This window comes from Ptiloglossa arizonensis, chromosome 1 (assembly GCF_051014685.1).
Source record: "Ptiloglossa arizonensis isolate GNS036 chromosome 1, iyPtiAriz1_principal, whole genome shotgun sequence".
NCBI classification, from domain to species: Eukaryota; Metazoa; Arthropoda; class Insecta; order Hymenoptera; family Colletidae; genus Ptiloglossa; species Ptiloglossa arizonensis.
This window is the reverse complement of record NC_135048.1, coordinates 20303221-20329591: the sequence shown is the minus strand read 5'-3', so window position 1 is coordinate 20329591 and position 26371 is coordinate 20303221. Positions and strand designations below refer to the sequence as shown.

Here is a 26371-nt window from a genome sequence, read left to right as displayed (position 1 = left end):
TTATACTTATCCACTTTATGTACCGTGTAAATACATTTCCAATTTACGTACTCCATTCGTTTATACCGTCTCGAATTTTAATAACGACACAAAATGGATTAAAAATTGTCCTATCTTCCTTCAGGGTCGAACGTACAATGTAATACACACCTTTGATGGCAGTTTCACGATTGAAAAGAAATAAGAAATACCAGTTCACTGTGTACATTTTAAAAACTTATATTTTATAGAATACATGAGTCTAGAATATACATAGCTGTTTCTAAATATAATCTCGTACAGCCTTCTGTTTACTCTACCGCTAAATAAATACATGAATTTTGATACGTGTATCTCGTTTAATTTCGAATGTTCGGAACGACGTTCAATCTCGAATTGAAGACGATCTTGAACGCGTATCGTAAGAGGAAAAAGTCAATTAAACACGGATGAGAGGTTAACTGCTTAACATACACCGGTGATCGGCTACCGAAGACATGTTTTTTTTCAGTCGCCTTAACCTCTTCAGGGACGAATCGTTTCGCTCGGGGTAAACAAAAATACCAACCGATCTTGACGACGAATATTACGAAATTCATCATCGGGAATATTTATCGGCAATTGGAGCGGTCGCTTCCGTGTTACGATGTTCGAGATAAAAATAGAAAAATTAAACGCCCACACGTACACACGGCCCGGTATCCCTGAGGAGGTTAACGAACGTGTATCCCATCGGGCTGCTCGTGGGCTTATCTACTTAAATTAAGCGAAAGAAATAAAAACGACAAGGAATAAGTAAGTACGGAGGACGAAACGCGAAGGTTGCGCGCCGCAGGAGCCTCTTTTCACTCGAAATTAAATTATGTCACCCGTGGGACAAAAAACCAGGCGGAAGATACCGCGTGGAACGAGTTTTTCCTGTTTTCGACATTGGGATCGTTCGATGCCTCGTTGCAACGGACATTTTCGCGACGCTTGAAATGCATTCCGAGGGCATCGAGTACATTGGTGTCTCGTAACGTTCGATATTTTTTCCATCGCGTTGTAAAAAAAATATCAATGGTGTGGTGTCCTTTTTTTTCGTTGCGCTTGACGAAATATTTCTGTACTCGAGGAAAATATTTTTTATACACGATGAAGTTGTTTTTGTACACGAGGAAAATATTTTTTATACACGATGAAGTTGTTTTTGTACTCGAGGAAAATATTTTTTATACGCGATGAAGTTGTTTTTGTACTCGAGGAAAATATTTTTTATACACGATGAAGTTGTTTTTGTACTCGAGGAAAATATTTTTTATACGCGATGAAGTTGTTTTTGTACTCGAGGAAAATATTTTTTATACGCGATGAAGTTGTTTTTGTACTCGAGGAAAATATTTTTTATACGCGATGAAGTTGTTTTTGTACTCGAGGAAAATATTTTTCATACACGATGAAGTTGTTTTTGTACTCGACGAAAACGTTTCGAACACTCGGTACATCGTAGACGATCTCGCGTTTCGATGAACTGAGAACAGAAGCGATCCGAATCGGTGATTATCGTATTCTTGAGAAATTAATTTACACGAGTAACAAGTAATTGTAATTCTATTCGTTAAAGCGACAAGAAATTGGGGAAACAGCTGCCGTTGGAAAACACGTTTTCCTTAAGAGCAACACTTAAGGTAACATTTGACGCTTACACTATTTGCGATAATGTTCATTCTAATTGATAATAATATTCACTCTACTTTTGCTCGCTACTCAATCGTCTACATAGAAGAAGATTATTTTTACTCCCTTTAGATTTTCCTTATTAACTAACGTATCAGAGACACACTTCTAATTAGAACCGGGACAATAGGCGTGTCCCCGATATTTTGAAGCAGCATATTCTATAAATAATTATAGATTCGGGCACCGAAGTGTATCCAAACCGTAGACTCTAAAGTAAGGCTAGAACGAATGATTTCGAACCTACGTTGTCTAAGGTTCGAAAACTTGAGAAAAAAGTTATTTTGAAGTATTTAAAAATTCGTTACGCAACTGTCGTACAATTATCACATACACTTTTTATTAATATATTTTATTGTAGTCGTTTATCTCGGTATACCCAGCTATATAAATTTACTTTTTATATTCTTCTGTGGTTACAGGTATTTTATACACTTGAAAATGCTATACACGACGAAACAAAATAAACAATGGCACATAAAAAAAAAAAGAAAAAACTTTCTCGCGTACCATCGTTTGTTCCTTTGAGATCGTATCGGGAAAGATCAAACCGATCTCTACGATATACATAATCATGAGTCAAGACGAACGTCGGTTCGAATTTCCTCGAAAAGGTTGATCAGAAATATTGATTTTGCACGAGGAAGGCACTGTTGAAAATTTAATTCACTCTCGAACACAGCGAAAAGAAACAAATTAGTGATAATTTTCATCATTTTTGTCTTTAGTAAAACTGGTGTTTCAACTTTTAGAAAATAAAAGTAGCAATGGCTGTCACCGAAGAGTGGTGGCAGCAATTTCTTCGCTCGACCTTTGCCCCGGTCGTCGTAACTACTTTAAAGCATCGTTGAACGACAAAGGGCTGATTAGAAAAATTGACGGAAACGTGGTATATTGATGGAACGCCACTGTAACGGATTACAAAGGCCAGGAAGGTAACAAACAGTATTTGGGTGAAACTCAATTTCCTTTCACGCGAACGGAAATACAAAACCGATCCGTGATCCGACGGAAGTTCTCCGATCCGTGCTCGGCACAGCAGTCCCCCTTGCGACTGCAATTGAATTTCAAATACAACCATAGAGTCCTAGGAAATACCCAGCCCCTGAGAAATCATTTCAATTTCGATCACTCGACGCGGAAAATTTGTTAGCGTCCGGATCGCATCTACAGACGCAGCAAGAGGGGAAGAGGAACCAGTCCATGAAGATTCCCTTGCAGTCGTTATCGGTGTCGTACGAGAGTAATCGGTGCCATTTGTACTTTTGTTCGCAGCCACAGCCCGTGGTGCAACGATTCGTTTGCGTTTTCCTGAAACAGAAACGTTTATCGCGGTGATACCCGGTTTCAAGTAACGATTACCCCGGATACAAGCGAATAGATCACCCTCGCTGTTGGTCCCGTTCGAGATTCGTTTTTACGAGCGAGACAGGATCGAGTTACATATTTCCAAGGGAAATTAGGATTGTTCTATTCGTCGGTGTATTTTTATGTCGTTATTGAAATTAGTTCAAACTTGATCTTATTGGGATTGTATTCGATCGTACGTTAGTCCCCTTTGAAAATATCAATACACATGTGTTAGACAAATTTTAAACTTGATTTGAATATTGCAACGTGGAAAAATTGTGATTAAAAAGTCTTTTGAAGAAATCTTTTCTAAAAATCTAAAGAAGATTGCTCCTGAAATTTATGAAGATCTGTACCTTTGAATGTGATTGTATTCGAATTTATCACCATTGGGAAAATCTTGCTGGATAAATTGATAATACTTTCGTAACGATATTGTTCGACATTAAATAACGAAGTATTTTCAAAAATTTGATATAAAAATTTTAGAAAAAAAAATCGTAAAAAGGAAGAGAAAAAAATTCGTAAAAAAAATTGCATGTAATGCGAGGCTCGCTCGCTGTTGCTCTGTCTCGCTCGCTCTCGGTGTATTCCATTATTCTCGTCGAAGTTGTTAGACCGAATAAAATTGTTTCTCAAGGTTTCACCGGATATGACGCAGCAGTTTTAGAAAACAACACGCTAAGTTGGCTAACAGTAAATAGGTTAACACGGAGCTGAAGTTTTATATACGCATGGAGTGACATTTTGAGGTGCACTTACGAGCAAACTTCTTGGTGAATGGCTTGTTCAAAGTGCTGCGTATTTACGATGGCACGAATTTTACCGGCGCTGTTTTTGGCCCAGTAAGGAGTCAGTATTTCCAATTTAGACTCACACGCATCGACTCTGAAAAATGTTAACAGTGATTACGACAATTGTCTCGAACATTCGACGTTTGAATGTTTCGTTCACCGAAATAAACCTTTTCCATCCGTTAACAATATTGTTAGTCATTAAATATCGAAGTATTTTCAAAAATTTTATACAAAGATCTGAGAAAAAAAAATCATAAAAAGAAAGAGAAGAGAAGAGAAAAGAAGAATTTCCCTTTGTCGAAGTTGAAAAACTAAAAAATGTCGGTTCCTCTTATTATAATTAATACAACATTTTTATTTTTACATTCTACTTCCCGCTCACGGAAGATATACCTTTCTAAATTATAAATACATTAACAACATTTTTTTATAAACTTCCCATAACTTTCTTATCCAGTTCACTGTCAAAACACTACACATTTACGTAATTGTTCGTAACTCTCGTGATTGTTCATACATTTCAACGAAATTTTGACGAAGTGTTCACCGAATAACAGACAACAGACTGTGTAAATTTCAGACGAGTATAGTCATCGATCGTTTAGGAAGGTGAGGTTGAAGAAAGCTCCCCATCTTCGATTCCGATCTCTCGATTAACCTCTCGTAAGTTTGAAAATTACCCACCTTCCGTTATCGTTGTTTCGATTCTTTCCAGGTGGCTCTCTAAGGTTTGTGGTTTTTCTGACATTACCAAAGAATGAGTCACCATTAACCTCGACATCCGGATCCAACGTGTCCCGAAAACTAGGTCCACCGTCCGGGATATCGTGTTTTCTAGCCTCTCTGCTTTTTCTTCTGCTACGTGTTCGATGGCCAGGTTCCCTTGTCGGTGAACCGAATCCTGAACTCATCTCAAAGTCACCGTACATTCTCTTCATTAACGCTTTATTTTCGTCGATAAAACGCTCTATCCGATCTCTAAAAACATTTTATTGCATCAATTTTACCGTCACCCGATCTTTGCACGGTCGTTCGCGCTGAAAATCGTTTACCACGTTTACGCATCGGTATCGATGAAACACGCGGTATATGCGAATAAAATGTTTATAACCAATGGATATATAAATATATGTATATTATCTTCGTTGTCGCGCGTCTTTAAATTTATGATCGAAACGTAGAATATCGTTAAGAATTTGAAAACAAGAAACGAAAATTTTACGATTGAAAGAAAACACGACGATTTAAATACGGTTTCGATACAGTTTTAGAACATTGATATTTAGAGTACGAAATCAAGCAATGGAGGTAATTTGGAAATTAAAACTTGTAACGAACATTTCTTGCTCAACGTAGGCGATGTAGATTAATACCGTGTGACGTAACGTTCGAGACAATTGGGGTTACGTATTATTATACTATTGTTAGAATTATTACATTGGGTATGCGTTTCCAGCTGTTGGACAGAAGAGTTGATGGTATTTTTTAATGCATGGTACACCACGTATCAAGTCACCCCTCGATTCGACACCCAGTGCAACTGAGAGCGCGGTCCAAAGGATCTGCAACACATAGACAACGTATTTCAAGTATAAATATTGTGTTGTGCAAAGAGTGATTACGTACGTATTACGAGTATAAATATTGCGTTGTAAAAGGAGTGATTACGTACGTATTACGAGTATAAATCTTGCGTTGTACAAAGGGTGAAAATAAGTCGAAAAAGTGGAACAGGAGTTTCTTGTATGAAAATGAAATTTTGAAGAAAATTAATGATCGACAATATAATTGTATCAGATAACAGGGTCTCGTTGTAAACGATTGCTTCTTCAATTTAAATTATAAATATTTCAAACAAATTTTATCTTTATTTTCAAGTAATTTTAAGTAAGAAATTATACATACATACCAAAACGACCCAAATTATGATTTTTAGTAAAAGGAAATAAAAATTACATTACGTTGTTAGCACCTTGTAGATACTATCGGTACATTGTTATTCTTGCTTGTATATGTCATCAGAATGTGTAGATGGTGCAGACGGGTCAAATTTTATTCGAATAGTAAATGTCCCATAAAAACATCGCATTGCGATTTATTCACCATGTTTATTCGACGAAATAGATAAGTTTCGTATCTGTCAAGGTGAAGCATAATTTCATTCTACAATTTAGATTCTAATCTTTATTCAACGAGTGACAAATAAAAAGCTGTGTATCTTTCGTAATCTGAAATTTGTATCTAAATAAGAATTTTTTCCCATTTCCAATAGAACGAATTCAAAGTCTATCGAAATACGTGTTACACAATCCATTTGATTAACGATTAGTATCAGTGTATTAATTACCGAAAAAATAATGCTAAAAATTATAATCCATCGAAAGTGGTGCGAGCTAAAAATATGGAAAATTTAATTACGAGTTTCACGAAACACAGTTTGAAAAACGCTGCAATATATGTATCAGATCGTTTCTTGGGCATTTACGTATTTAATTATATGAATTTTTAGCCTAATACCATACATAAACGTAGTCCTATCAATTGTAATCGTACGACGTAATAGCTGCTTTATATTCATGTACCAATCGTTAAAGCGAGTTCGAGCAAGATGTTTAATGCTTTTCAGTTCGAAATGAGCGCGAAGAAAAATCCATATTAAACAATACATGTAACATATAACACGAGTAATAACAAAATTAACGATTTAACGACTTAGATACATTGACATTGACAATTGCGTATCTGTATATATTTCCCTCTAATATACTTAAAAAAAATTACAAAGAGATCAAAAACATACGAAATTTTTATCCGGACAAAGGTTAAAATATAATACTAATTATTATTATTATTATTATTTTTACACGTTGAATAAAAATTAAAATCTAAATTACAGAGTTGAATATTTCGCACAGCGCGAGTAAAAATTGAACCCGTTCGACCGTAAAAATCGCAACGCGTTCCATTCGTTGGTATAAAATTTCGCACATCTCCGACGGAGACTCATAAAACGCCATGACGGTATGCAGACCACAGTGAAACTCAGAAATGCCGCGAGACGAAAGTAAGAATCCGAGATAAGGGCATCGTACATAGTAGAAAAACGTTGTTAAAAGTTCAGAGATAAACCAGTGACAAAGTTGCGATATCTTAGTGGAAAATTACGGGACTGTGGAAACGCGAAGCATGCAAGAAAGGATCCTTGATAAAACGATCCTTGGTACGGATGAACGATCGATATCGAGCAACCACGCCTCGTTGGAGTCCAAGGCGTACGTGACCGTTCCGTACATTATATTTGCATTGTACACGCGAGGCGAGCGAACGGTGCCAAAGAACGAACGTGCAAGCACACACAACCCGTGTAACCTATCGACGTGAGACGATACCAGAGACTCGTGGTACGAGTCGCACCTACGCAATATGCGAACGATAAGCGACGTATTTCAGAAATTGTTAAGGTAAAACCGTAGCCTACGCGTAATGGTGGCTGCGAGCCACCGTCTATGAAAAACCACGATAAGAAGACAAACAGCTATGTAAGACCCACTTTAGCAACGTAGCCGGAACACCCACGATCGACCGCAAGGACGTTTCCAACGAGGAAACAATTGTTTTGTAGGAAGACTGACGCGGCGATTAATGCTACGAATCGAAAGGGTTAATTGGAATTTATACGAATCGGATGCAACCGATGCAGCGTATCACGAGATATCAATTATTTTTCGATATATTTTTTTTTTACATTCGCTCGAACGTCACGTTCGTTGTTTCGAGGTTAGAAATTGGAAAATTCTCGACGATCGATCGCGTCGCACGATTCGAACTTCGCGAGAACGACGACGACGAAGACTTCGTTTTGAGGTTAGAAATTGCGGAATTTTCGACGATCGATCTTGCGTAACGATCGAAACTTTGCGGGGATTTGAAGGATGCTCCGTTTTAAGGTTAGAAGTTGAGAAATTTTCACCGAGCGATCGTGTCGAGTAATCTTCAATCTTTCGAGAGGCTTAAAGACGATTCAAAATAGTGGAGATACGATTTCGAGTAATTCTTTAACTACGTTTTCAGTACCTCGTAACGTAAATTTGTACGTTTTGCGGTAGGTATGTGTAGCAATCTGTGTTCTCGTGCGATAAAATCGGGACCGTGGGTTCGCTCGAAAGCGGGGTAGGTAGTGAATTTGAATTGTAGAATGGTGTTATCGGTATTTGAAATTGTTCAGGAAACGCTCGCTACTTGTGAACCAAAGATAGTCTATTGCAACGTTTCTGATCACAAATCGGTATGCTCCTTCTCGTAAGCGTTCATTCGAATATTGTACATGTATTTGATACTTGATTATGCTAATTTGTTGCTTTAAAATTAATTCTCCAATACGCGTGTCTAGTATCCGGGCATTGAATTGTCGTTTGAAAATTACAAACTTGAATTGGTCCGTCGATTTAAAATTAATTCTTGTCGGAGAACTTGAGAGTTCTCGGTTATATTTAACGCGTTTTCACGACGTTTGGAAAATCGTGTAAATAATTTAAACGTTGTCGCGCACGAAGGATTTTCTCTGCTGCAAACTGTCACAGAGGTCATCGCGTAATGTTCGCGGTCAACGTCGCGCACATTCACGCAATTGCGGAATTGCTTATAACCGGAAGTCGGGTCCGTTAACGATCGTCGTCCTACACTCGTGTCTCCGTGGCAGCAGTCAGTAGGCGTCATTCACTGGCGCAGCTCGTTCGAGATCGTTCGTATACGCGAGAAAAGTATCAGCGACGCGATACATTGCCCGGCAGAAATGAATCATGCCGCGTGTCCACGCGAGTCAATCGCAGTCTGCTCGCACGAATTCAATTCGAAGATTAACTTGCATGTCACTGGCTTGTAACCGAAATAGAGCAACGCTGTCAGTTGCAAATTGATTCGTTCGCGGTATTTAAATCGGTTCTTCTGACAACGATATTACTCTAGATGCTCGAACTGAGGTAAAACTGAAGTAAATTGGTGGAGAAACTTTTTGTTTTTAATTTTTTTAATTTTTGCACATACTCGTTAGGTACAATTGTAGAAAAATAAATTGGGAAATTTTAGCAACAATGTTACTCTAGATGCTCGAACTGAGGTAAAACAATTGGTGGAGAAACTTTTTGTTTTTAATTTTCTTAATTTTTGCACATACTCGTTAGGTACAATCGTTGAAAAATAAATTGGAAAATTTTAGCAACAATGTTACTCTAGATGCTCGAACTGAGGTAAAACAATTGGTGGAGAAACTTCTTGTTTTTCATTTTTTTCATTTTTGCACGTACTGGTTAAGTACAATGTTTGGAAAATAAATTGGCAAATTGATTCAGTGCGGAGACTTTTCTTACCACCGATTAATTCTTTCGAAAAGAATTTATTATGCGAAGTAGAAACTTCTCAGTAGTGACTTAGCTGTTTCTCCACCAGAAATTTTTTTTAATTATTCCAGAATATAATGGTTTAACACTGGCTGTGTGGACTCATTTTTGGACAAGTTTCGGCTCAGTTCGTTATTGGTTAATCCAGGTATACAACCACGTAAAGTGGTACGAGGTGTTTTCTCTGGAACCGATAGAGATTATCTATCGGAGAATTTAAAAGAGAATCTAGATTGTTATCGATTTTACATCACACGAAACGAATACATAAACGCGAAAACGATAAAACCATCGACAAGTTGACGAACCGGTAGATTGGGTAAAAATCGTTAGAAACTCAAAGAAATGATTTGAAATTTGATTTAATTATTCGTTGATGTACACCTAAACGAATACCCTAATCCGACTATCGAGGTCGAAAGAATCTTTTGCGTTGCGACAGTCTTTTAAAAACGAAGGAAATCTTTGGTACGAGAAATTCAAATTTGCATTTGCATTCACAATTTTTTCCCTCGCGACATCAATAGGATTATACCTGGTCCTGTTGAATTTACGTAACAATACTCCAAAGACATTCGTTATCCTAATCAATTCTATAATTATTACCGTGGAAACAACCACTGTTGAAAATACGTTTTTCTTTGTCTTTTAAACCGTGTGCGATGATTCTAATGCTGTAGATCATTCTAAATAAATCAATGATCTCTGATTTATGTATTTACAGAGTTTACTGTCTAACGGCTATCAACGTGAAAAAATAGGTGAAAAAATAATAAACACAGTTCTTATTATTTTCATTCCAAATTACATTCATTTCTTTAACGTAGTTTACGTTCAATGTAATTGTGAAATGTTTCGTGACTATAACGCGAGGTAAAATATTATAAACTTTGTACGTAAACTTTGCAGATATGTGAAGCAGCCAAAAGTAGGGAACACGTATTTTGTCAAACTACGTTAACGAAACTTTAAGGGATAAAATTACCCTCCAAAATCTCACCCCCCTAATGTCACCTCTGTTTCATAATTTTTTCGTTCAGGAAAACGCCACGAGGTACAAGCAAGTATGAAAATTCAACAAAAAATCGAGACATCGACACGATCGCTATTTTCAGAATTGTTACCTAATACGTCTATAAAAATTACAATCCAAATTCGAATACATTTACTTGATCGATGTAAATATTCAAAAATATTAATTCATCCTGATTAGATACATCTATCCATTCCAAATTACTCTATCTTTGGATAATTTTTACGTTGCAAAGGATTTAAGTAATTATAAATTTTAACCATTCGAGTCTTTCGTATTGTGTTACATTCAACGCCAGGTGTCTATAGTGATTCACGTCGCCCGAGCCCAAGAAAATGTCAATAACCAGTTAATATTGCAACTTATTCCTGCACTTAGTCGAACGGGAAAACTTCCATTGGGATTCCATTAGGAATAATTATCGATCGTGAATGAACGCCCGTGACGGTGCATAATACGTCGAAAACGTCGAAATTGATTCGTCAGAAAATAATGTCGGTGGTCAGCCATTACGGTCCCCCTGTATCCGAGTGAAGACGACAACCACGTTCGGTCGCTGGTGAAAGGAGCAATCATTGGCGCGAAACAGTTTCTAAGCTCGATCGGAGCAACATTGAACCGATTAAATAATCTCCGGCGCTAATGGGAATCAATGGCCACGTGTCTTACGAAATCATTTCAAGCGACACACACCGTTTTCAATTCTACGATTGTTTACGACCGGGTGATATTTCGGCGCTGCGACGTCGAATAACCACTTTCGCGCCTGATTTTGAATTCAGCTACCATCCGCGGATGGAATAACAAAATGTAGCGCGAGGTTTCGTCGTGAATTATGATGTAACGAATATTTCGTTCGTGACGTAACAAGTGAAATGTGACGAGGAACGAACCGTTCCTCCAGTTTTATTCTGTTCCTGCTTAGATCAAATTCCCTCGCGTGTCACGCGCTGTCGTTTTGTGTCGACAAGCTGTAAAACGTTGACTCGACGAAATTTATTTCGAGCAGTTTCTCAAGTAACGTCGGAAGAATGAGATTTTTTCGTGGGTTGGTTACGTTTCTGAAATTTGTAACACCGTTCGAACGATCATTGGGAAAAATCGAGATTCCGTTTCGAGCGAAGAAGAAAAATTGTGTTCGATTTCAAGGTAACGAACGATTTTCACAATTTCTGACTAGTATACAAGATATGTGATGACACTTGTAATTGGTATATAAAAGATTTTAATCGTTAAATTTCAAACGTAAAATTTCCAAATTATTCGTGCTTCCATCGTTACTGTTACGAGAACAAAATGTTGTCGATCTTCGTTTCTTTCAACGGACTGGAAAGAAATCTTCATCGATAGTTTTTCAACAAATGGTCCAACCGAATTGGTCCGGAAAGACGGTAAGGTGCTTCTACTTGTTAAAAAGACGATTTAGGGCAATTGAATCGAGAAAAGTAATCTTCCTTTTGCTCGTCGTTCTTATTCATTTATTTAAAAAAAGTGTACTTTATCGTTTCATTACTTCGTCTCCCTCGTTAAGGAGATATTCTCGTCTCAATATTCTCAGTTGCGAAAATTAATTTCTTTCACATTTTCTTATGGCTTAATTACTAAACCAACTTATTACTGTATGTACGTACATACAATTATATCTATATATATATATTACACTTGAATTTTGAAATTGCTGTATTCTCCAAAATTGTGATATAATATTTTAAGAATATATTTTGAAGTAATACGTATATGTAATGTAATAATATATATATTTTTTTTATTATATTCTATTAGAGTATATATATATATATATTTTTTTTTTTTATTATATTCTACTAGAGTACATTACATACACGTATTACTTCAAAATACATTCTCAAAATATTACATCGCAATTTCGAAGAATAATAAAGTTACAGCAATTTCAAAATTCAAATGTACGTGGTCACGAACTCACGAAAGTATTACGATACGTGTACCTATTGTACACGCGCGAGAAAATTGTCCCAAGTTACAGCGGGTCCTATTCGTTCGTGGGCCCCTCCAGAAACTACAAAGAGCACGATAGATACACACACACACATCGTTTTCGCGCCTGAGGGGATGACCCCTGAACAAATAGGACCCGTGGTTACTCCAGACGCAATCTCCTCATGCGCGTACCATACTAACCTTGACGTACATATGTATCTAAGTATACACACATCGAACGAACGTTTAATATCGATTTTCTCGGAAACGAATCCCCCCACCGCGCTAACAAATTCAATTTCACGTTATCGACCGATTTCTTCACACGGAATCGATTCTTTTACGGTCGACCCACGATTACGACCGTGTACTGTGTAAAAAGTTAATTCTCTTCGATTTTATTTTCTCACGGTACGATGGACGACCGACGATCGGATCGAGGACATCGATCGGGTCACTTCCGAATTGGTGTTTCGATTCTTTCGATTCTCCTGCGCGGTAATTGCAAATCAATGATGCGTGTCGATCGATTTTACGAAATTTTCTTCGTTTTTACTCGACACGATAACACAATCGGTATTATTAAATTTTTCAAAAATTTACTTTTACCATTTTTATGCAACACGGTAACGTTGTCGGTATTATTCAATTTTTTAAAATTTTATTTTTCCCATTTTCACGCGACACGGCAACATTGTCCGTATTATTAAATTTTTAAAAATTGTATTTTTTCCATCTTGACGCGACACGGTAACATTGTCGGTATTATTAAATTTTTAAAAATTTTATTATTTTCACTTTTACACGACACGGTAACATTGTCGATATTATTAAATTTCAGACAATTTTATTTCCTATGTTTATATGCAACACGGTAACATTACACATATTATCAAATTGAAGAAAATTTTATTTGCTCCGTTACGATCAATAACACAGAGTGTATAGAAACCGTACGTTATTTAGTTTACATTGTCTATTTTTTAAATTGAATAATTGATTAAATGAATCTTGTTTCATAATTCCACTGATTATACTCTGTATACTATAAAGCAAACAGTGTACTGTCATCAATATTTATTTCCGTGTTACTTTATCAAGTGGTAACATTTAAATAGACCAGAAAACGAAACTGCTTAATATGCTAATACGTGTTATTACGATTTGCATGCTATTGCGTGTAATTACGACTGGTCACGCACGATCAACTACAAGTGCCTGATATACACTACTGGCCAAAAGTATGGAACCAAATCTTAGGGAAGTCGTGAGTGTCGTTCCACGAATAATTATTAAATCTTCCATTAATAATTTTACTATATGAACTTTACATACACATTTATACTTTCTAACAAAACGTTGGAACCAAATTTTACGGAAGTCGTGAGTGTCGTTCCACGAATAATTATTAAATCTTCCACTAATAATTTTACTATATGAATTTTTACATACACATTTATACTTTCTAACGAAACGTTTGAACATTAAACAAAGGACTATTGAAATATTGTCAGAAATGGAAAATCATTTTCCAAACATTTCGTCTGTCTATTTTAAGTGAAAAGTTTAACATCTTAAATTTTCTTCTTACAAACAATTTTATAATACATTTGAAATTGAACATTGACAAACGTCGCGAGAAATATCAAATGTTTGCGCACCTCAGAGATTATCTTCCACCCATTGAAACACTGAACATTAACGGTTAGGCAATTAGTATGATGCTTATGATTGCGTTACCGTGTTCGAACGAAGTATCTAGTGTGGTCATTATGAGACGATTGTTAAATAGTTATATATTAGAAATAATTTAACGCGGGATTACGATTATAAAATTTACCGTTTTTGTCAACTTATCTCACGAGATGTGCAAGAAGTAAGTTCAATGGTCTCGTACTTTTGGTTGGTAGTGTATATGATACATGCGTGTTTGTTCCTGTTCTCGAGTTTTCAATATCAAACTGTTATACGCAACTGTTACACATGATAAGGTAGCAGCACTATGTCATTGTAACTGTGTATAAATATTAATAATATGATAATATTATAAGCAAGATAAGCGACACCGTGCACATACTAGATAAATAACTCTGAATCGAACACGTGCAGACCTAACCTCCACATAAATTTCACTATACTTTTTACTTAATTAATCAATAGACGTTATACTCAACAGGTTCTAAAAGTGGTCCGGAATTGGTTATCACTGTTCCATAAAGAAATATTCTTTTGTTTACCAATGCAAAGAAAAATTTCACTATACATTTTACTTAATTAATCAATAGACATTATACTCCACAGACTCTTAAAATGGTCCAAATTGGTTACCACTCTTCCATAAAGAAATATTCTTTCGTTTACTAACCAATTTCTATACTACACATAAATGTCACTATACTTTTTACTTAATTAATCACTAGACATTATATTCCACAGACTCCTAAAATGATCCAAAATTGGTTATCACTCTTCCATAAAGAAATATTCTTTTATTCACCAACGCAAGGAAAAATTCTATACAAAAAACTAATAAAGACACACATCTCAAAACAAACACAACTTATCTTCGGAGTCATCGGATATCTAAAAACAAAATAGCAGTAAAAAAATTCCCAAACTGTACAATCGTAGAAATTCAAACTCGATAAAAATGAAGAAAGAGACTGAAAAACATAAATTATAAAATATTCGTATCGGGCAGCTTTTATTATTACTATCTGCATTTTCTCGAATTCAATTCGTACGATTGTTCGATGAATAACGTCTCTCCTGTTAATTTGTCTTCGTCGTATCTAAAAACGATCTTAAGATGGAGAAACGAAACGTAACGACGCATCTTTGTTATTTGTAAACATTGTCGCGTAATTTTTGTACGTAAGAGGAGTGGGAAAATTGGTAAAATTCAATCTGGCACACAACTGGGAGTCGATTCTCGCGGCGAAATGGTCGGTGAGGTCAAGGGGTTACCGTCTCAATGCCGCTGTCCCGATTGACCTCAACGGTGATGTCGTGCCGGGAATTCTTACCGTGGCGCACGAATCCACGACGAGAGAAATAAACGACGACAATGGTAAAAGGGGACACGAGCGAAACACCTGGGCAAGTGTAACCGAGGCACCGTGCACCCAGCTGATCGTACGTTGTACGAGATTCTAGGGAAGATACTCGAAGGGTCACGGGTGCTGCGGGGAAATGTCACGCCGGTGATATAGACTTTGAACGTTGCTGTAGCCACGGCCGCGTTCGATCACCTTTCGAACGATCCTCGAACGTGTGCCACGGTCTTTCAAGTACGAGACTCCGGTTACGACGTCTCTACGTTGAACATAAATATCGACGAACAGAACTCCTGTATCCAGCTGTCGCTAGATACCACGATAAACGCTTCGACGCGTACCTGAATCGTCCGAGCAGGTAACTCGTTTTGCCGTTGAAACTTTTGGCAAACGAAACGACCCCAACACACCGGGGAATGTTAATTTAACTTCGTTTTGCGGGTGAATTGTATCAACCGTTTCCATCGAGTCGATTATATTTCAAGCTCGGAGAATTTAATTACGCCTCACCACGATCGAGTATTTTAAACGGGACGTTTATTTCTTTTTTTTTTCTTTTTTTTTTTTTATTTCTCGCATCGCACGTACGATCCGAAGGAACGATTTCTATTCGTTCGTCAAAGTTTTCGCTATTTTCTGTTCCTCATCGTGAGATGGAAAAATTATAAGGTGATTGTATAATAATGTAATGTAGCGTGATATATACGGGACATTTATCGAGGAAGAAGATTGTGTAGCGATCTGTATAATTTTTACCAGTATAGAATTTAAAGTAATATAAGTTCGAGAGAAATTTTTTAAGACGTTTTCTTCTTCAATTTTATTTCGATACGTATTTTTCATTTTTTTGTTCAATATTGTATCGTATTGGAATCTTTATTTCGTGCCTTTTGAACGAGGAGTGAATTTATTTTTTTCTTTCGTAATAAACAAATTTACATATCGAGTGTTTAAGTATTTCGAATATTATTTCTAACTTTACACGCGTGTTTCTCTTTGATCGATAAAGCGATCAAATTGAGAAGACGTATACAGATTGAGAAATAATTTTCGACAGGTCTGTTAGAAGTTGTTGAATATGAACGAGATCTTGATTCGCAGTGTCAAAGTTTGACGAAATCTACTTGTGTATTCGACAATCGTCGCTCGTGTGTGAATAGTTCGGTATACTTTCTACTCACAATTCTTCCGCTCTAACAGCATATGAGTCACGCCATTGTTACTCAGCATTCGTAAGAATTGCACGAACAAAATAGCATTAAAGAATCCACAGTGTCACGGCTCTGAACGATTGCAATTACCTGTACGCGCGTATGTGCGTAGAACTTGAAGTTAATATTGTACTCGCGGAGTCGGTTTACATGCACCTAATGGACATTTGTGAGTAATTGTTGGTGCATCGCGGTAGAAGATTCATAGAGTCAACGGATGTAGCTGTCCGATCCTTGACGATTTCGAGTTTTCATCGATGAAATTTTATACACCGATGGAAATCAAAATTTTCTATTTTCCTTACATCGTAGCTCGTGGATACTTTTCAGAAATATCAACCACGAATAACAATTTTAATCGCTCGTCTAAAAATACTTGTGCTAACAACCGATAGCTTACTTACGATGTAAAAATAACCGAATCGATCCGGAGAGCCGTGCTTCGACCAGTGATCTGAGAATATTCGTAAATTCGATATTACGAAAGTTAAAGTAAATACAAGAGTTATTATAATGAAAGAATGCGAGGTATTTCGTGAAAGGGTGATCTCATTCTTAGCGGTCAGTTTGCGGGATATCGGACGATGGATCGATTCGACGGTCTCGTTTAATGGATCATTTACCAAAAGTGAAACTTACATAAACCACGGAATATTTAAAAACGCATAATCGATCGGAGTATTGCATCAGCTGTCCGTCAGGGAGGTTTTCCAAACGATCGGATACGAAGGATATCGAAAATTGTAATTTCGTCGCGAACTTACCGGTATTTGTACGAACGAACCATTGTTTAGCTGAGGATAAGAGTACAATGGTACCACCGGAACCGAGCCATTTTTCAGAAAAATTGGACCTTGTATGGGCGTGACGTGAGCGTCTCTTGGTATTTGTTGGTCCTCCTCGTCGTAGTAGTCCTCGAAATCGTCGTCGTAATCCAGGACAGCGTGAACCGATGTCTTCGTACCTGAACCACCTCCTTCACCGTTAACTCTCGTGTACCTTTGACAAAATGAACGATCAACTTCATAAATGATAATTCAACGAACGCATCGACAAATCGTACATTAACGATACGAAAATAATTTAGAGTTCTTTCGATTATTTTTTTTTTTTGATTAAGAGTTTAGTCTATTCAAATTTCAGTCCTTCGTAGGTAGAACACCTGAACTGCTCTGTTCAACACAGATGCAGGATAGTTTTATTTATTTTGCACGCATGTCTTCAGTTTCTCTCGTATTCGGTCATAGTCTTTTTAATATTTAAATTGAAAAGCCAGTTTGCTTTTGAAATTAGCCTGGTATCGATTTTCAAACATGGCTGCGACTATTGAAAGTATCGATATAGTCAAACTCGGTCGTAACGAGCACCGAGGGACCGGTTGATTTCCACGTTACAACCATTATTCGCTGTATAAGCGACAAGTTAAATTGGACCGGTACTTTTTCAAATTTCCGATAGATTGAAAAAACAAAAGAAACACCAGAAAGTATCGTTATTCGAATAGTCGAGTATTCGAATATTTGGGTATTCAAATGTAATTAGTCGAGTTGTATTCACCTAGTTCTCGACTGATCGAAATGTTCGAGTATTCGAATACAGAAAAAGACAACGAGTAGTCTCAAATTTATATATTCACAATTCGTCCGCGCGAAATATATTTCTTTTATCGTTTATCGATTGACAATTTTTTCGTAAACTCGTATTTTAAACAAGAAAATACGAGTGACCGATAGATCGACAAGCAGAAAAGAAACTAAATTTCACTTTCAGAACTTTAATGCACGACCGTGTATACCGTGATTAAAAATTGACTCACTGATGCGAGAAACTTATATTTTTCATTATTCTCTACTTTCACATCGCAAACGAAATCAAATTTAGAGCGTAAAAATAATATTTTCAAACCCAGTTTTCCATTATTTTACTCCGATACGAGGACTGTAGCGAAATTGCTCTTCGAAGCGACCATAATACAAGTCGGCTAATAAACGTTACGCAATAACGAGGGGCGGTCGAGACGCGCGAAACAACGAAAAAGGATAAAGAATTTTCGAAGAAATTCGAGTGTTAATAGCAATACAGAAATCGGGAGGATAATATATCGTTTACGTCTACCAACGTAACGTTATCGAGTACGAAAAACGAGAAATTAAACGGTGGAGAGGGGATGCCTTTAACGATGATTATCTGTCATTCGAACAAAAACAGTACCCCGTGGATAGTCGATCATTCGTATGAATAACGCGCGTCTGAAATGATGTGTGACGAAAGAAGCGGCACCGTGCAGATCGATGACATAATTGCTCGCTCGGAGAAATGAGAATCCATGAACGAGTAACGTCAGATGTTCGTCAGATATTCATTAGGAATGCGTGACACGTAACAAGAAACCGTTCAACTGTTAGTTACATAAATAATTGCCAGCTCGATTAACGCTATGTGCGTTAATCACTTTCGCTGCTTCAGCGACGATTCAATCGGTACGAGAACATCGTTGTACGGAGGGTTGGTATCGATTCAACGAGGGTTGGTATCGATTGGATTTCAGTACCCAATAAATGGAACATTTATCCCTCAAAAAATAGAACATTTATCCCCCAAAAAATAGAACATTTCCCCCCAAAAAATAGAACATTTATCCCCCAAAAAATAGAGCATTTTTGGAAGCATTTTTGAAGGTTGAAGGTACAACCTTCTACGAAGAACAATTTACGAAAACGGCTATTTTTTATATTCTTCGACTCGAGCCCAAAGTTTTACCGTAAGTTATCAGCTACTTCCACATTTTTAAAAATAAAAATTGAACGTAATTATACCAGCCGTGTCGTCCAGTTTTTTTTAAACATACTTTTGCAGCTATATTATTCTTATAGTAAACTCGAGTTAGTCTAACTATGTCGATAGAATTAAAATGTATCGTGAAATATAGTTACTTTGAAAAATTCAGGTTTGCAAGATACATTGTACATTGTGATGGAAAATATTTGAAGAATTGTTCGTTATATTGGGGAAACGGGCCCTGCAATCTCGAGAGGCGGCACTGTTAATTTGTTCAAAAATTAACTACCGATTTAACAAATTACTGCTCGCGATGTTGATGTACGATGTAGTTACCAGTTTCGATCGCGCGTGTTACAATCTCGAAAAAATGAAACGCTTAATTGCTTGCAATTAATTGCTGGCCGGCTGTAGAGTAAGCTGCTTGTAGCGCGCAATGGAGGAGTTCGTAACAGAAACGATCCTCGTCAAAGTTCAAGGTAACGCAGTACCTTCTACGAAGAACAATTTGCGAAAACGGTTAGTTTTTACATTCTTTGATTCGAGTCCAAAGTTTCACCGCGACACGTATACTTTTTATCTCCGCTGTCGGTGAACTGATAAATCATTTTTTTGTTCACGGATCACACGAATCGAAAGATCTTCCAATGCAATGGTATTAGAATTTTTATACATCCTTTTTCCGATTACAAGTTTTCAAGGTCACCGTTCTTTTTATCCCTAATAAATACAGTTTCTTTTTCCCTACCGTTTGCAATGCGAGCATCGAGGTGAAATCGAAGAGGTTCAACACGACCTTCGCGCGTCCTTGAGTGCGAAAGTTTATGTCGATGGAACGAACATACCGAACCAGTAGTTTCCAAGGTGTTTTTTGGAAAATAGATAAACCATAGTAGCTTACAGTAAGGTGTAATTAAAAATAGCCCGAACGAGGTCGTGTTTGGATTCATTTTCACGGATTAAATCTCACCGATCCGTTAATAACACTCGTGAAGATATATTGGAGAGTATGAAAATCTTTACTCTCATCGAATAAACGAAACGAGATTAAATCGAGATAAAATCGAGACAAAATCGAGCAAAATCGAGATGAAATCGAGACAAAATCGAGACAAAATTGGAATAAAATGGAGACAAAATTGTTTCTTATAAGCGAAAATTACTTGGAATTTCTCGATTCGAGAATTTCACTTTACGAGATGTTTACCCATTTGGTCTTTCAGGATAACTCTCTTCTTCCGGTATTCTGAAAATCCTGAGACTATCTTGATCCCTTTATACTTGGGATCGTTGGGATTGGGATAAAATCGAGAAAAAATGATTTCTTATAAGCGAAAATTACTTGGAATTTCTCGATTCGAGAATTTCACTTTACAAAATGTTTACCCATTTGGTCTTTCAGGATAACTCTCTTGTTCCGGCATTCTGGACGTCCTGAGACTATCCTAATCCCTTTCTACTTGGGATTGTTGGGATCGGGATAAAATGGAGAAAAAATGATTTCTTATAAGCGAAAATTACTTGGAATTGCTCGATTCGAGAATTTTACTTTACTTGGAATTTCTGGATTCGAGAATTTCACTTTCTAAAATGTTTACCCATTTGGTCTTTCAGGATAACTCTCTTGTTCCGGCATTCTGGACGTCCTGAGACTATCTTGATCCCTTTCTACTTGGGATCGTTGTTGCTGCGGTTGCTGCGGTTGTTGCGGTTGCTGAGGCTGCTGTAGTTGCTGGGTTTGTTGCGGCGGTGGTCTCATTTGCTGTTGCTGTCTCGGTTGGGTCCTTCGAAAATCTTGATTGTAATTCGCGTATCTAGTGTCCTGCGTCGACGAGAACGACGAGTGTTCAACGAACGCGTTCGTATTTGTTTGTCGGTTGAAGCCTGACTGATGTTGCCTCTGTTGTTGGTAGTTCGCCGGCGGTGTGTACGGCTCATTTTGAAAAGATTCCCGTTCGTTGAAATTTGGAGCGGGCGCAGGCGGAAGTACCGCGTTCAAACGAAGGTTGTTCACTGTCGAGTGTCCTCCGTTCTGACCACCGTAGAAGAACGGCGTGGGCGTCGCCGACTGATACGGCAAGGTGAAATTGACCAGCGACATGTCTACCGTTGCGTCTGCAATAAAGTATAAACAAAGAAAATCAAACACTGTTTACCAAACGTTCGACCTTCCTGCGAATTTATTTCGTTTCTCCCTCAATTTTTACCGAGCTTGGAAAACAAACTTAGAATGATATTTTTTTTTTTGGAGAATTCGAGAATATAATACTAATAAAATGGTGATTTACAATTCGACGTGTATTCATTTAATTTCGATAGAAACTCGTAGCATCCTTTTCGAAGTGTACCCTTTTTTATAGACCTAAAAAAACGAAGCGTTTCGTAATTTGTTCGAGTACGGAGTACGGAAATAAAATACCGAGGTCGCGAAACGATTTACGAGGCGAGTCATATTTTCGTACGGAATTATTTCAAATAAAAAAGATTTTCAACTGGATTCAATTCCGAAATTTAATTTTCGACGTTAGAGTCGGTATATTAAAGTGTTTCGTTTAACGTCTGTATCGTAATTTATTTCGGTGGAATAAGTACGCTGCGTTTCTTTGATATTCGGTTAAAGTTATACGATTTCCAAAATGCAGAAATAACCACGAACATCGTGAACATTTACGTAAGCGAAATTTCACCGTAATTCACTTCTTCGGGGGGAGGGGGAGGTATTTCAAAATTCCAGTTTCCTTTTTCGATGAACACGATTCTTGAAAGCGCTTCGACGAATCTCTCGAGATTCATTTTCGTCATTGAATGCGACGAAGGATGATCGATGTTTGAAAATTTCTCTGATTATTCGAAACTTGAATTATTCAGGCGTTTCTGGAGTAGCGGAGCCGCGATTACTCGGACATGATTAATGGTTTCTTCTTTCCTTTTTCTTCCTCTGGTGGCGCTCTTGTTGACGCGAGAACAGCCCGAAATGATCGAGAAAAGTCGATACTTCTCGTATGTGTCCCTGACGGGGACGTTTATTCATTAATCATTAATTTTAACACTCAACGCACCACGCGGGCGAGAAAGCACTTTCGAAGGAAGAATAAATTTGCCTATTTTGCCACAGAAGGAAATTTATCCTCGTTCAATTTCCAACCTAATTCTGTTCGCTGGTAAAAATAGTAACGTTTCAATAATAATATTGGAACAGTTGAATATTCGAAGTGTATTCGTGGTATTCGAGTATACAAATATTCGAAGTTTATTCACACTATTCCAATACTCGAATATTCAAAGTTCAGTGGTAGTATTCAAGTACTTGAATATTCGATGTTTATTCGAAATCAATATTCGAAAAAGAAAACATTTTTTTACACTCGTGGAATCGAATCTCAGAAACGATTAAAACTTTCCCATTGAAAATTCCCATTGTAACAATTTGTACGATAACTCGAAAGAAGCGCACGGTAAATTTTTTATAATTTTTCTTGCGATACATTCCGCGTTCGATACGATCGGATAAATACGACTGGCTCGTAAATATCGCGCATACTATTATATTTCTTTAGTTCTTCCGTTAACATGCTCCAATAAAGTGACACTGATCCGCAGTAGTTACCTCGTTTACAATTAACCCATAAATTATTCGTAATTGCTTACCGTCCGTGATCTCACATCTTTAACAGTAAAATTCTCAATTTTCATAATGTTTTCGTAAAACGTTTGCAAAATATTCTCTGCACCGCGAACAATACAATATCGTTGACAACGTTAAAGAAAATTAAATATCAACAATAACAATAAGAAAAAGAGAGGAACCACCTACCCCGTTAAACGACTCAAAATGAAAAATCATTTGTGTCGCAAATACATCGTAACGATCCCCCGTGAAAATTGCGCATACGTAACGCACGGTGACTCAACGTGCTAAAAATACGAATAATCTGTCTGTATAAACAGATTTTTCCGAGTTGAGCGGTGAAAGCCCCCTTTAACGGGAGGACGCTAATAACTTTATGAAAGAAATTATGAAAACGCGTCGGCGTATGCGTGGACGCGTCGCGGGATTCGCGCGCGTGTACCACGTGCCGGCGGAAGTATTCATGGAAGCGACAGAGGATCACGCCGGTGTACTCACGGTGCCGAACAAAAAATTCCCCCGTGCTCGAACGAGTTTGACCACTCGTCACTTTCGCCCACCGAATTACTTTCTTCGAAGACGGGTATGCAAAGCGTGCTTTCACCGAAAACGAACTCGAGTACACTACGTCCATCGCGCTGAAACGAATACCCGGGGTTTCCATATTTCGTCACGTTTTTGACGTGCGTCGACTCCTCGATAGATCGGTGAGAGAATCGCTCGAGAACCGTTACGTCGAGTGACCAGTTTGATAAATTCATCGACCGGAGAACAGTTAAAATATTGACCTTTAAATGCACGCGACCGTTGTAACATATTTATTTGTTGTTTATACAGATATCGTTAGGTATCCACCGTTGTATTTTTGCAATTTGTATATATGTTGATATTAATTTATATCAGAGTATCTGTGTATTGTAACGAGTAACATTGCTTTGTTTTCTTTGATTTTAATTTGTAAAATATTACGCATTTAAGGATCGATGGTTTTAAACACGATTTACTTTGAATATTTAGTTTCAATGCGGTAAGAACCTTGGGTATCCTTTAAAATTGTGTAAAGTGTGCTTTGTGTTTAATACATCGAGCCACTTAATGATAAAACAGAAATGGAAATTATTATTTTGTAGTCGAATCGAACAATAGAGGTTCGAAGAGGAATATTTCACTCGAAATGTTTTCGACCTTATTTTACGTCATCTTCGGTGACAAACAATCTCTATGACATTGAGAAAATAATAGTACAGGTTAACATAATAATTAAGGTAAGAGGAAGGTTTACGAAAAAAAGTATACATATGAATAACGTACTGTTATTTTGAAACTCATGATCGCGCGTTACTAATATAGCCGACCATTGAAAGCAGCGAGTTATTCATATGTAATAGTTATTCATATGTATATGGGATTGCTTAATTTGTCTAAAAAGAATGATAATTTAGACATTAAAATTAACCAAAATGAATAAATTTACACGTATTATACCGGTAATGACGCAACTTGTTTCTTTTAAAGACGACTTGTAAATCTAATACACTCTCTAAACTACAAATACTTTTAAACTGATTGAAATACACAAAATTTTGTTTAGATACTCCCGAAGTAAACTTTAAAAAAGTGTCGAGACGTAATCGTTAGTTTTGTTTCGCTTTGGAAATGTGAAATTAAGCAGCTATGATGCGAAGCAATAATCGAGTGATACTTAACAGGAAAAAAAGGCATTGCTAATACTTATTTACAGAGCGCATCTAAGGAAAACAATGGTGTTTATTCATAATTAATGAAAAAGAAAGCACAAATTGGAAGTTTTATAAAATTTTTCTCAGAGTATCAGTTAAAGTGTTCAATGAACACTTATAAAAAGAAATTATACGTATAGAATCAAATATACACAAGTATACGTAAATTATATGTATAATTTAACTTCGTTTTCGAATTAAAATCTCGTTTCAGACGTTATAAACGTCTTCCATCGAAGTACTTAAAAATTACTTATCGTTAGCCGCACCATTTTTCCATCTCGTCATTTCACCTTCATCGCGCTTCGAATTGCTGCTCTTACATATAAAATATGTTCAATGATTAATTATCGTATAAATAAAACGAAAAAAAAATAAATAAATAACAAACCGTACGTAATAACATTCTTCCAAATAAAGCAATCGAGTCACCTTTAACATTATTAAAAAAAAAGATGACACGTTTAAAATCTTCATACGAATCGAGAAGTTACAGCTCCGATCGTTAAGAATCTCCGTCTCCACGTGAAATCCACGAGAGAAAGATCTTTCGCAAAACTTCGTTAATTTCCTTTGAAACTAAATTATGCACCGTCCGGGTCCAATTATATATTTAAATTTTTATAACACCGAAATATAAACGCGCGTGATCCGTAGGGTGCCGCGGAAACAGAAGCCGAAACGTCGTTGATGAAACATCTTACTCCGGCTTATGGTTATTCGTTTGACAATTTTCGAGCTGGTTTCTCGTTCCCCGAGCCGTACGAAATCGTACACGAAGAAAAAATGTCGATTCGAACGATCGAATCTATCGTTTCGCGTTTCTCTCTTACGAAACACGTGATTGTTCCGTAATTTTAATTTCGATTCGACTTAAAAGAAAAAAAGAAGATTACTCGTGTTTCGTTGGTTACGCGCCGTATACGTCTTCGGACACGGATAAAAATTGTACCCATCTCCGTGCACAGGGTGTACTCGATCTTACCTGATTCAACGATCCATTCTCCGCGTTAAGGCTGGCGCGGGGCTGGACAGATTCAGCGGAAGCCACGGTCACATGCACCGAAACAAAAATCTTCTCTTCTCTCTCGCTTTCACTTTCGGCGGTCCGGGCGATCCACGGGGCGAATCCACGGGAGAATCGACGAGCAACGAGAAACGGGGCAGCGTGATCCGTAGACGTAATAACGTGACCGCGGAAGGAAACGCACTCGGTAGAGGTACGGGGACGACACGTGCTCGGCGGTGCGCGAAACGCGAGCAGCTCGTTGAAATCACCGAGACACACCGTGCGTCACACCGCGCGGAACGCTACGTTGGCGAGCGACAACTGAAAGAGAAGCGTTTCAACCGACTGTACAGAATGGGGATAAAGAGAGGTGTCCCTCGATCATGAAGAGTAGCGGCTGGCCGCGGTTCTCTCTCACTTTCCGCTCCCTCGCGCCCCACCCCTCCCAATGGGATATCTCCCTACCTTCGATTCCGATCGCTGTACTTACCTTTTTCTCGCGAAAGATCGTTTAGCACTCGCGCGACCGTCGGCGAAACGCACGAACCGTCCTCTCTCGGGTCTAACCAGACCCGTGAGGATTCTAACAAGGATTTTGTAATCGCGAACCATGGAACGAAGAAGAAAATTTAAGTACTTCCCCCACACATCTGAATCGACGAATCTCGTAGAGTTTCGAAGAGGAATATTTATTTGAAATTTAAAATCTCTCGTAAACGA

General features: G+C 37.4%; 1 protein-coding gene across 1 annotated transcript; it reads right to left on the bottom strand.

Annotated features, from left to right (window-relative positions):
• Window positions 1-200: 200 nt before the first annotated feature.
• Window positions 201-25972, bottom strand: Spz3 (Spaetzle domain-containing protein 3). Its single transcript, XM_076317198.1, has 7 exons — window positions 25628-25972; window positions 20874-21390; window positions 17262-17496; window positions 5280-5404; window positions 4527-4820; window positions 3808-3933; window positions 201-3006 (listed from the first exon to the last, which is right to left on the bottom strand). The coding sequence occupies exons 2-7, from the start codon at window positions 21374-21376 to the stop codon at window positions 2814-2816; spliced, it is 1476 nt and encodes a 491-aa protein (XP_076173313.1). The 5' UTR covers window positions 21377-21390; window positions 25628-25972; the 3' UTR covers window positions 201-2813.
• Between the last annotated feature and the right edge of the window lie 399 nt (window positions 25973-26371).

What these genes read in the sequence shown, in the direction of transcription:
- Spz3 (XM_076317198.1), bottom strand. Translation starts at nt 21,376, where the DNA reads ATGTCGCTGGTCAATTTCACCTTGCCGTATCAGTCGGCGACGCCCACG. An exon ending in GCTGGAAACGCATACCCAAT is followed by an intron (nt 4,821 to 5,279) that starts GTAATAATTCTA and finishes AAATGTTTTTAG; the next exon opens with AGATCGGATAGAGCGTTTTA. An exon ending in ATTCACCAAGAAGTTTGCTC is followed by an intron (nt 3,007 to 3,807) that starts GTAAGTGCACCT and finishes TTTCTGTTTCAG; the next exon opens with GAAAACGCAAACGAATCGTT.